Below are 13,087 nucleotides of genomic sequence, written 5' to 3' on the forward strand. Positions count from 1 at the left end.
ACCCTGTTAGAGGGCACTTGACAGGAGAAAACTAAGTACTCCCACTTAAGCAAAATGTCCTGAGCTCCTGCCGCTTATATTCGCTGAAGCAGGGGTGAAAGTAGAAAACAAAGGAAAATAGAGACCGTGGCCTTCTCTCCCACTGCCTGCTCCAAGCCACAGGTCAAGCTTCATCTGGGGAAGAAAAGTTTGAATTGGATGAAAACATGAAATGTTAATTTATAATACCTGGACTTTTTATATCTAAAGATGATGTCATTTAAATACCTAGAATTGACCAGGAAATGATCTGCCTGTAGGATGACTGAACTTGCAGGGATGGAAAAGCAATAGTGCTTGAAGGCAGGTGGTAAAAACAAACAAAAATAGCAGTTTCCACCCTCTTTTTTTTTTTTTTTTTGGCGGTACGCGGGCCTCTCACTATTGTGGCCTCTCCTGTTGCGGAGCACAGGCTCTGGACGCGCAAGCTGAGCGACCATGGCTCACGGGCCCAGCCGCTCCACGGCATGTGGGATCCTCCCGGACTGGGGCACGAATCCGTGTCCCTTGCATCAGCAGGCGGACTCTCAACCACTGCACCACCAGGGAAGCCCTCCACCCTCTTTTTTCACCTTCACCATTTACTTAGACAGCTACACGTTTGTTGAATAATAATTGATAAAGTGCTGTCATTCAAATAGAACACTATGCTTCTCATCTATCACCCTTCTGAGACTTTTCTCTCCCACTGGTAACAGTGGTCCTGCCCTGAGTCATCCCAATTCTCCCACCAAACTTGCTCTGAGATGAGAGGGTAAGTTTCACAGCATGACCAACTGGCATGAGAGTCAGCAGGCTATTGCCATGGGAAAGCATAAAGTATACCCATCACCCTGGGAGTCAAATTCATAACCAGTATCATGAAATTAAGTGTGCAAAAGCTCAAAACAACTTGCTCAAGGTCATCTGGCAATTCTGTGGCAAGGCTACCACCCATGTTTTTGAATTTCTAATCAAACAGTCTACTTGTACACAGGCTAAGTCTTTTCAAGGGCTCACCAGATTAGTCAGTCATCTCAAAAAAAAGACAAAAAGGATGGGTGTAGCACAATATCATTCATCTTGTAATGAGTGCTTACAGGGTGTGATGCACTGTACTATACACTTTACATGAGGTATGTTATCTGATCCTCACAACCTTATAAGGACCTTTCATATGAGTCAATTATTTATTTAGTAAATAATTTCCCAAAGGTAGCAGAGATAGGGAGTGGTAGAGGATGGCCATGGCCTTCACTTTCACGCTACTGCCTGCTACCTTACCTCTTGGAACATCGGGTATTCTTTTTTTCTTTTTAACATCATTGTCCATCTTCACAAGTAAATCATGCAAATTGTTTTAAAAAATAGCAAACATTCTAGAAGCAATATCAAGGATTCAAAATTATCCAGTCACGTGAATATTAATAACACATAGAAAATATTTTAGAGGGCTATAAATAGATATTTCAACCCTAAGAATCAAAATTGAGATTACTTACATTCCTGATACTGGTAAATTTTGTCATTGGGTTAATATAATATATGACCTCAATATCACTTTCATGTTTTTAAGATACTACATGGGGCTTCCCTGGTGGCGCAGTGGTTGAGAATCTGCCTGCCGATGCAGGGGACATGGGTTCGAGCCCTGGTCTGGGAAGATCCCACATGCCGCGGAGCAACTAGGCCCGTGAGCCACAGCTACCGAGCCTGCGCTCTAGAGCCCGTGAGCCACAACTACTGAGCCTGCACGTCTGTAGCCTGTGCTCCGCCACGAGAGGCCACAATAGTGATAGGCCCGCGCACCACAATGAAGAGTGGCCTCCACTTGCCACAACTGGAGAAAGCCCTCGCACAGAAACAAAGACCCAACACAGCCAAAAATAAGTAAATAAGTAAGTAATAATGAAAAATGAATATCTGCTTATAAAAAAAGGTGCTACATGAAATTCTCAAGATTGTTAATATCCTGCATTGCTGCATGTTTTATCTGTTATTTTTCCTAACACTTCCTTTGTTGAACAAGGAAAAGGAGATGAGTATAACATTCTTTTTCTTTGCTCTCTGTTGAGGCAGTCACCTTTCTCACTTGCTAAGAGTTAGTATCAAGCTCTAAGTTCCTTGGTAGGAAGTACTTTATCAGTGTCATCTCAAAGGAAGGGAATAAGCAATAGCTGCTGTGAGCCACACCTTGCTTTTGAGAGAATTCCACTACAATAAAGCGCTAGCATTTGTTCTCAAACGTCAAAGACCTAGAAAAAGTCTGGTTTCACGTCAATGTGAAGCATAGCTGAATAATGGAAAATGACCTTTGGGTTTCAAAGATTTCCCTTCCCGGATTTCTTGTACATTTTTCTTTGTACAAGACACAAACCTACAAAGAACTGAGAATGCGTTGACAATTTTATAAGGCTAAGACCTATTTTCTATCAGGACATATTAACGCCAAGTCTGAGGACTTCAAGCCTCAACTTACTGCCAACACCACTTTCAAAAAATTCACAGGTAATGAGGTCTTGGTAGTTAAGATGTGTCATTGTCCGAACCTCTTATTTGTATGAATAGTTCTAGAATTTCATGGATAAATACAACTAATATGGTTTACTTTGCTAAAGAGCTTACTTGTTGAACAGACCATCAAGGTAGTAGCAACACCTGGCATGAGATACTGGTAAATCCTGAAGAGCTGTAGTTGCTGAAAAGGAAAGAGAAGTAAACTTAAGTGAGGCTTTTGCCATCATATTGTCTTTATCATTCCCAACACTCTTCTTGAAAGTAGTCAGGAAGCAGCTGTTACTTTTCTCCCCACTTTAGGAAGAAAGGAACTTACCTAACATCTTTAGCATCTCATTGGATAGAATAAAACCAAATCACTATTTTCCCAGTGTTTAACTTAATTCCATATTAGCAATGAGAGTCAGTCAGTTGGGAAACACCCTCCTTATTGGCCATAGTAATTCTGGCAGCTGTAGACTCAGCCTGCGTAGTTGAACTCTCAACATAAGATATTAAAGCCTGAAAGTTCTGGGAACTTCATACTTAAAATTTGAAGTCAAGGCTTCAAATCATTCAACACGTTTTTCTCTCCATCCTCATCCATGGATTGAGTTCACAACATCGTTCTCTTGGAGTCCATCTACTTTCACAAACTGAACAAGTTCCCCACCCCAAGAAAGCCCACTGCAGACTGCATTCTGGTATACCACCTGCCTTTCTAAGGTTTGTGTAGACATAGAACTCCTTTTCAGTTCACATTTATGGAATTGAAGCATTTAAACATGAAAGTCAGCTCGATACTCTCCAGGAACTTGCCTTGCAATACCTTTTGCTGCCAAGTCTGTTTCTCTGCTCATAGCTGTTGACTGAGCACTAAATCATAATCTGGTTCTATGCATATTAAAGACCACATTGATGCAAATGAAAATATTTCTGGCCCCTTGGAGAGTGAACTCAAGGCCAAGATGTTTCCAGGTGAAGGTCCTTAGAGGACACTCTTACTTAGGTCTAGACCATCAGAGTGAATGGTTTCAGAGTAGACTGGTTCCAACTCTATTCATGGAGACTTTGGAACTGAAATTCTGCTTTCATAATTTTCAGAGAATGCAAATAGTTTCTCAGTGTTCCTCTCATCCTCCAATTCTTTCTCTGTCTTTTTACATTTCCTTCTCATATTCTTTTGCCCTCAGAATGGTAAAATTATATAGAAGCAGGGTGAGATGGAACAGGGCTTTTCAAAGACAACTTTACTTTTTATTCTGGGAGGAGTTTTCAGAGAACTATTGAGGGCTTTGGAAATCAGTCAGCCTGAGTTCCCAGAGGCAGATAAAGGCTCGGCCAAGGGCAAGATCTAATTTGTTCTTAGTGATAGAGGCAGAATTTGAATCCAGGTTTCCTGACTCCCAATCCATTTCTTGTTTCTACCCACCTAGTCGGCCCTTAGCCTCTGTGTATGCTTCTTTCAATCAATAGCTCACTGAGGTTGGAGTCCTGTGGTCCCTGCTTTCATCACTCAAATGTCTTAGGAAAGCAGTAAAATAATTCCCTCCCCCACAGAGTTCTCTGAGCCTGGTGGAGAGTTTTACTGTAGAGTAAGTTATGACTGAACCGATGCAGATTACTTTCAACATATACATATTTCTTCCATACAGCTAATTAATTCTTAGATGATTATTTTTATCATTTCATTTCAAAAGTCTTTTCAAAACATTTTTACAGAATTGTTAATCCTTTACTAATGACGTGTAAGTTCTGGGCAAGTTCAGAACTAAAGCTCCGGTGTGGGAATTTTTCCAGTTTTTGAGTCCTTCAAAGTCAAATTCAACAACTTCTCATTCTTTTTATCTCTTCTTAGTCTGCCAAAAATATTCCATAGTTGGAGACTGATGCATTTCCTGCTGAGTTATATTTAGGCTGCCCTGAAGCTCTCTCCATACTCTAAGTGAAGAAATAGAGGCTGGAGGAGGTCAAGTGTCTCAGGTTATCTAGAGAAAAACAACACTCCTAGAAGCTGAGCCACATCTACTTATTTCTAGCTCTGTGTTTCATGCACAGCTATATCAAGTTCTCAAGTTTGTAGACACTTATTTTGAGAAATGTCATTTATTTATAAAACATTAAATCCTGTGTAAGAGCTGCACCACGTCCCCTAAATAAACAAGGGATATAAATGCAATTAGAACTGGGAAGAAATTATTTTGGTTCATACTCAGTAGAGCAGTGATGTACCCATAAAGTGGATTATGCCGTACATGGTCAAGTATTTAAATACCCCAAAGGATGAGATGAGAGCAGCTAGGCCTTCTCTGTTTAAGAAAATGTAAAAGTAACTTGTTATATATGACACATATCTCCCAGTCTCTTTTATATTTTAAAAGGAGCTCATTTTAATAGCCTGCTGATATACATTGACTTAGTCACTGATTCATCCTCTCAATTATTCATTTAACCACTCATTCACTCACTCATTCTTTCCTTCAATCATTACCTCACCCACTGATTCATAAGTTCACATTTATGTAAGGCTTATAAGGTGCCAGCATTGTGCTCAGAGTCACGGAGGGTATAAATGAATCAGGCACAGTCCTTATTTTCAACAAGCTTGCAATGAATTAAGAAGATTAACATGTACATTATAAACACAATACATTGTGACAAGGTGCAAAATGTCAAGTACTCACTCGCCTGTGATTCATTCCATCCTAGCAACACGTGATCCCCGTGTGTGTGTTTTAAAGTCCCTTAGAGACATAAAGCTAAGGGCCAAGTGCTCTCACATTATAGGAAGAGTAGATGTGGTGCCAATATTTGATATGAAATGGGTTTGTTGGCTTCAGTACACCAGGAAGAACACAGGGTAATAATGTGAGCTGGTATGGGAACCCAAAGAGATAAAGACAATGGTAAAAATTGCAGCTTAGCAAGTAAATAGTCCCTAGTCAATAATATTATAATAACTTTGTATGGTGACAGATGGTTACTAGACTTATCATGGTGATCAATTCATAATGTACATAAATGTCAAATCACTATGTTGTACATCTGAAACTAACATAATATTGTATGTCAAATATACTTCAATAAAAAAGAAAAAAGCAAATATTACTGGATTCCCCTGGTGGTGCAGTGGTTAAGAATCCGCCTACCAATGCAGGGACCACGGGTTCGATCCCTGGTCCAGGAAGATCTCACATTCCACAGAGCAACTAAGCCCGTGCACCACAACTACTGAGCCCATGTGCCACAACTACTGAGCCCATGTGCCACAACTACTGAAGCCCGGGCCCCTGGAGCCTGTGTTCCACAACAAGAGAAGCCACTGCAATGAGAAGCCTACGCACCTCAACAAAGAGTAGCCCCCACTCGTCGCAACTAGAGAAAGCCCACACGCAGCAACGAAGACCCAACACAGCCAATAAATAAATAAATAAGAATAAAAAAGTAAATATTACCCTCTTTAAAAAATTCTGTTTGAACTGTTATTCCTTTAACTGGGTCTGGTTGGTGGTGGATTATGACAGGCCAAAGTAAGAGGAGTGGGGAACTTGGCAAACAAGCCCTCCTGCAGCCTCCTCTTGTCAAGCAAGGCAGAAGCGAATCCACATGGGAGACAGCCCACATCCTCTTGGTTTCCAGTCCCCAGTGACATGGACACTGCTGCTCAAACTTTGTCAACAGGTCGGGGACATGAGAAATAAAACCCAAAGAGCCAAACTAACAACCACATTGTCTTGGACAAGATGAGAAGATTCTGGTGGGAGGTGAGCCAGGATGCTTTGGATGGATGTTTTCTACCAGGCTGCGAGGTACTGCCTTTTTGTTTTCAGCACAGAGGGTGGAGCAGAAGACCAGCTGAGAATGGCAAACACGTGAAGCCTGGATCGTTTTCTGACGTGCACTTTGTGATTTCATCCTTTTATCCTACAGTTGTACATTTCCAGGAAAACTGACACCCGGATTTAAAAAAACAAAAAAAGTGCAAAAATCTAGAATGGTAAGACATAAAGAATGTTTGAACCCCCTATGCGAGGCCTCCACACCTGGCACGGGCCTCCAAAATGACTGCTATTCCAAATGGTTGTGAATTTTAAGCGGCTCACTCATTTACTTAATGCATTCTACAAACGTTCATCAAATGCTCTGAGGTACCGTGGTAGGCACAGCAACAGAGAAATGAATAAGGCATAGTCCTTGCCCTAAAGGCCTTGAACTATAACAAGTCAATCATGTTTCAAAGAATAAAAATGGAAACGTGTGGATCTGGATGCATGTACCTAAAACTGTACCTCATTGCTCCTCTAGAGGATGTTTTCTCAGGACTAGGCATGCATCAAGAACAGCAAGGGTAAAATCAGCCTAACCCTGAAGTCTTACTAAGCCATCTGCCACTAGAGAAATTTTACATCCTGAGTTGTATTTTAAAACAGTATATTGGCTCCAGAAATGCATTGGGCATGAGAAAGGGCATCCAAAGTTCAAGTGCCACTGTCTTTTGGATGAGTCAAGTAGGCACTTGGTGAAACCGTCCTGGAGTTTGAACCCCCTATGTAAGGCCTCCACACCTGGCACTCCAGCTTCCCCTCCACAGATCCCATCTGAGAAGGCTTCCAGCCCAGTTTGGCTATCAGGTCCCTGCAGTCTCCAGTGAAAACCCCATTTCTGAACATGGTTCTCCATTCCCCCACCTGGAATTCCCTCCTTCACATTTCCTTCACATTTCCATACATCCTATCCATCCTTCAAATTGCAATCTTCCTTTGAAACCTTCCCTTTTGGGTTGAGTTACCATCCTGAACTACTGGAACGATGACTGTATCATTGGGACGTTCATTTATTTAAAGCTAATTTATTGAGCACCTCTTACTTATCAGGCAGAAGATTCTCTGTTATGTGATTACATCTGCACATATCTATACCCTTTACTGGAATGTGAGTCCTCCAGCTCAAGACTCTGTCTCATTCTTAATCCACCACATTTTCAAGCACAATATTTTAAAAGACCTGCATAGGTTGTGTTGACGATGAGAAGCATGAAGTCTGGCAAGTGTCCCGAACATTCCAGATTTGTAGTCACCATCACACAAACCAGGTTAAGGCAATAGAGATAGTAAGGGTAAGGCTTGGAGAGACTCTCCAAAAGACACACCACTAAAACATAATGCCTGGCTCGCCAGGGATGAGAAAGAGGAAAGAGTTAAAAGCACTCTGAAGTTCTGAGCCTCAAAGATGGACTCTAAGGACCAAATGGTCCTCAGAAGCCAAAAACATGAGAGTTAGCAAGGGAAGTTGCTTTGAAGATAGGGGAGGTGATGTTGTTTGAGGGCATGAAGGACACAGGTACAGGCACCCAGTACTCAGGGAGAGGGGTCAAGCTGTCTTGCTACTTTGCAGCCACACAGAGGCTAGCACATTTAGATAATTCCCAATGGCTGCTGCACATTCAGATGCACCAAGGGACATGTTGAGAACTTCATGGTTGTCTTTTTTTGTATAAACCTCAAGATTCTGTGATATGCTCTGGACCATCGGCCGTGAAGATGGCCTGAAGTTACCCCACAGTATTACAGAAAAATCAGAGGGAAGAAATTTATACACAAAGTATAAAACCTGATGTAAGTCAGAAAGAAAAATACCATATGATATCACTTATATGTGAAATCTAAAATACAACACAAATGAACTTATCTATGAAACAGAAGCAGATTCACAGACATAGATAACAGACTTGTGGTTGCCAAGGGGGGAGGTGGAGGGGAGGGATGGAGTGGGAGTTTAGGATTAGCAGATGCAAACTATTATATACAGGATGGATAAACAAGAAGATCCTACTGTATAGCACAGGGAACTATATTCAGTATCCTGTGATAAACCATAATGGAAAAGAATATTAAAAAAAAGGTAATTGTATGTATAACTGAGTCACTTTGCTGTACAGCAGAAATTAACACAACATTGCAAATCAACTATACTTCAATAAAAAGAGGTTCGTTAAATGAAAAAAATCTGATGTTTTATTCTTAACTGTATGAGTAGATTTCTTTTTTCTTTTTTTTTTTGCTGTGCCATGTGGCATGCGGAATCTTAGTTCCCCAACCAGGGATCAAACTCGTGCCCCTCTGCAGTGGAAGCATGGAGTCTTAACCACTGGACCGCCAGGGAAGTCTCAAGGCCCAGTACTTGGAGTTTTCATAGAAACCGGGCCTTCTATTGTTTTATATCTTTATGTGCTACTTGGATGTTATATCATCCTTCTCCATTGTCAGCCTGAAGTTTGAGCCATAGTAGACATCCCTAAAAATGTCATTATTTAAGTGTTTTAACGTTAATTTAGAGCAAATGTGCATGCAAATACTGAGTGTCTAATATTGCAATCAAAACACTGGTTAAGAATAATAATTCATGAATCTCTACATATAGCTACTGGCCTGGATCACATCATAGGGTTTATGGTTGTTTGTTAGTTAGTTAGCCAATAAAACCTTTATTTAATTCATAATAATTAGATCAAAATAAATATGAGTACAGACAAGATTAGAAATGAGAGTGCAGTGGATGTAAGGGAGCTATACTGGGAAAATAAACAGTTTTTATTTCCTTCCCCTTCCCTAATCCAATTGCCAATCCATTGTAAAAGTCTCTGGTGCAATCACTTTGGATATTCACTAATTTGTATTTTGGAGACATAGCACTATTGGGGGAAGCTTTCTGGTGGAGGGTTCCTTTTCTGCTTCCCCCTCATCCCCAACTCCTGAGATAAAGGTTCCAGTAAGCATCCAACATACAAAATAAAGGAGAAAAGTAAGATATACAATAGGTTTTTAAATATCAACTCTAGTTTTCAACTGTCCACATGACACAGCCATGTATCCTTTAAAGCTCAGCATAAGTCACCTTTGGGTTGTTTTTACCAGTATTCTCAAGCAGCAGTCATGGCCCCCTTAAATGATACTCAGTAGCACTTTACCCAAGCCTCTGCTGTGACATTTATCACTTTCATCTATAGTTGAATTCTGTCCAGAGCCAGACAGTGAGCCTGTTGGTCAGGGGATAGAAGGGGAATAAGTGGCCTACTTGATGAGAGGAGACATACACTCAGTGTCGGCTGTTTTCAAGGTGAAAGGGGAGGCCACAGATGCCTCCTATTCTGACAGCAAAATGCCTGCATGAGCCATTTTCAAAGCCTGGAATGATAAAGCCATGTTACACCCACGACTCCTCATGCCAAGCTCTAACACTTCAAACATCACGAGGCTATTCTTCACGTTATAGAGTTGATAACATTGCACTCTTCCACCCCTGGGTCTCTGTTTATGCTGCTCCTCCACCTGGATACACGCAGTCACCAATTAAAGGGGCACCAAGTAAACAATGACCCAGTGGTAGAAGAGTGAGTGTGTGTGTGTGTGTATGTGTGTGTGTGTGTGTGTATTGGTTGAGGGGGTGTAGACATGATAAGAAAGTGGAAGGACTCATTCCAGAAATCTACTAAAAAGATGACAGAGGGCTTCCCTGGTGGCGCAGTGGTTGAGAGTCCGCCTGACGATGCAGGGGACACGGGTTCGTGTCCCGGTCTGGGAAGATCCCACATGCCGCGGAGCGGCTGGACCCGTGAGCCATGGCTGCTGAGCCTGCATGTCCAGAGCCTGTGCTCCGCAACGGGAGAGGCCACAACACTGAGAGGCCCGCGTACCGCAAAAAAAAAAAAAAAAAAAAAGATGACAGAATTTGGATGGAATTTTGTGAGGGCCTTTACTATCACAGTTCTTACACTTAACAGGTCACCTTCATGAACTATAGGAAAAACTAATTCCCACCTTTTCCTAGGCTGCCAGCTGCCTTATCCAGCCAACCAGCTAACTGCTGGGACGAAGTTTGGGGCATACAGCATCTTCACTGGAGGAAAGGACCAGATGCACACATCAGAGAATCGTTCCAGAATATATGTTGTCTCACTGATATAAGGGCTAATTCATTTCTCATCAAGACTGGAAACTGTCCAGAGAATGCCCAGAGCAGAGAGTGGCCAATGAGCAGTCCAGTGAGCCCCTAATCCTATGAGAATTGTATGAACATAAAATAAGATTTTGTATTTCTCTAGCTCTGTAGAAAGTGCAAAGTACCTGGTTACTGTGGCCAGTATACACTAAATTCATGTTCAATTAATATTAGGATATTTCCTTCTTCCTCCTTTCTCCCTTAATATTTTATATCTCTGTGATGTAATTTAGGATCATCTATTTTATGTTAGGGTTAGTTTTATGCATGATTTTTTTCCCCATCAGATAATGAACTCTTCGGAGGAAGAGAGTATGTCCTTTATAACATCCAGTTTATTTGTTTTGTTCTAAATTCCACATAATTAATGAGAATGGGTACTCACTCTAGATTTGGAAGAGGAGACTAACAACTAGCTTCTTCTCATGAGGTATGAGGCAGAAAAATTCATAATAGATCTCTAATTATGCACATAGTTTTTCACAGAACTTTGAAGAAAATATTTAAGGAGGAAGTAAAACAAATACCTAGACCTTAAGTATCTAATAGACTTTGGAAATACAAAGCAATTCTCTTTACTTCTTGTTCCACAAATTAGCTCCTAAAATATTTTCTTATGTACAACAATCTTCAGGTAAGCTACTGTTTCAACCATATCTTCGAAACTCAGATTATAAAATATGCACTGCCTTCTATTGTGTTAGAGAAGCAATCTGCTGAGAATCTTGTAATTTAGGTTTGCTATTGTATGTAATGACCAAATAATTTGGTCTATGATTTTGCTGAGTGTAAGCATTTTGGGGTATAGCCAACTTGTAAAAAGTAACCCTGGTGTAGAAATCTGGCAGGGATAAACACAATTTACACATAATTCAAAGCTTTACCATCAGTTTCCAATTCTTCCTTCATTAAGCCTTTACCAGCTGCGTGACTTCAGCAAAAAAAAAAAAAAAAGTATTCACCTCCCTGAGTCTCATTTCCTTATTTATAACAGGAGAGATTTAAATCAGCTAGTCTTGAAAAGTTCTTTTTGGGTCTGAAATATGGGAGCCTATGTAGCCTTTCCTTGTCTTTATTATTCTAGGAGTTGCTAGAAAACAGCTGAAGTGACTCATCTCACTTTACTCTAAACCACGTCCAACCCACACTCTGGTAGAAGTGAATATAAACATCAGAATGATTAAGTGATGTGACTGTTGGCAGAAGGGTGAAGAGTCAGCCCCCAGGAGACATGGGGTCCTTAAAAGGAATATCAGTGAACCCCCTGCATTAGAAGAAGTAATTTCTACTCACCCCACAGTCATTAGCTCCATCTCCACACATGCCTACATAATAACTGCAGGGGAAAGGATAAGAAAAATTGATGCTTAATTTTAATTAAGCTTAATGCCTCACTTGAGTAATTGCCATCATAACTAGCTCACACGCAATGTGTGTGTAAGTGTGTGTGTGTGTGTGTGTCTCTTGAACACATGTGGAATCAGGCTGAAAGAAAAAGACTTGGAGATAACTATTCCCAGAGGGATAATGCCCTTGTATATTTAAATTGTTTCAATCAATCAGCCACATGGAAATGATGGTGATACTGCCAAGGATGTCCACAAAGATCATCACACACTTCAAAAGAAGTCCTGTTGGATTATATCCACCAAGACCAAACTGAAGTGTGTGCTGTCATAATCACAGCACTTTCCACACCCTAATGCACAGATCACAACCTAGTCCATCTGTGTTTTGGTTGCTGACTGCTGCTGAAAGTTTAGCACGTAGACACTTGGGAGAGAAACATTTGAGAGATGGTTTAACAGATATAACTAGAGATATATACACATATTCTTGATGCATCTTGGAGTGAAAATGAGATAACATGCCCCCCACCTATACCAGTTTGGTGTACAAACACAACAGTATAAAGGGAAGAGTAAATTTTAAAGCTGTTACTAAAGAAAAGGAGTTTCTGATGCAAGACACACTGTCTTCTATTACAAGTAAATAATACATCGGAGGTATTGATTAATGGCAATACTATTAAAGGCTCAGTGGTAACTTGCCAAAAACACATGAAGTAACACAATACAGGGAAAAATGAAGTTCTCAGAGAATTTCCTTATTATCAGTTGACACATAAGAAATGGCCATCTTTACTGGTCAAAAATGGTCACATGTAAACAGATTCATATGGTTTAACCTACTATTTGGCTAGTATATATGAAAATCACCCTATAAACATTTGTTTGTGTTCATGTACATATCAAGACTATACACATTTGCTGAAAATGGCTTCATTTCTTCAGGCATAAAGTACATATTTAGTCTTTATATCACACAAGGAATCTTACATCTTCTAGTGTTGTCTGAATAAAGAATAAATTCTGAACAAAGATCAAGATCTGGAAATTGAGAGGATAACTTATTCTGAGACAGCATATATCCTCCTGAATTGATTTTTCTTCAGGGGAATACAGCTTTTCAAAAGTAAGCATTTAAGTTGGCAACATTTCTCAGGTATTTGAGAAAGGTAAAATTACTTTCTTCAACCAATATCATATAATGACCATGTAAGTAAAATAGTCAT

The 13,087-nt window shown here is 40.4% G+C and overlaps 1 protein-coding gene across 1 annotated transcript in view; it reads right to left on the minus strand.

Annotated features, from left to right (window-relative positions):
* The window catches only part of ATP13A5 (ATPase 13A5), a gene marked incomplete at both ends in the record, with an annotated part of 113,082 nt that overhangs the window by 24,048 nt on the left and 75,947 nt on the right, over positions 1 to 13,087 (minus strand). Inside the window, 5 exon segments of the mRNA XM_081235356.1 lie at positions 2,644 to 2,716; positions 4,730 to 4,823; positions 9,589 to 9,656; positions 9,660 to 9,698; positions 11,806 to 11,848. Of these exon segments, the coding sequence (XP_081091482.1) occupies positions 2,644 to 2,716; positions 4,730 to 4,823; positions 9,589 to 9,656; positions 9,660 to 9,698; positions 11,806 to 11,848 (317 nt within the window).

The sequence above is a fragment of the Mesoplodon bidens genome (assembly GCF_964165515.1).
Source record: "Mesoplodon bidens genome assembly, chromosome: 5".
NCBI lineage: Eukaryota > Metazoa > Chordata > Mammalia > Artiodactyla > Ziphiidae > Mesoplodon > Mesoplodon bidens.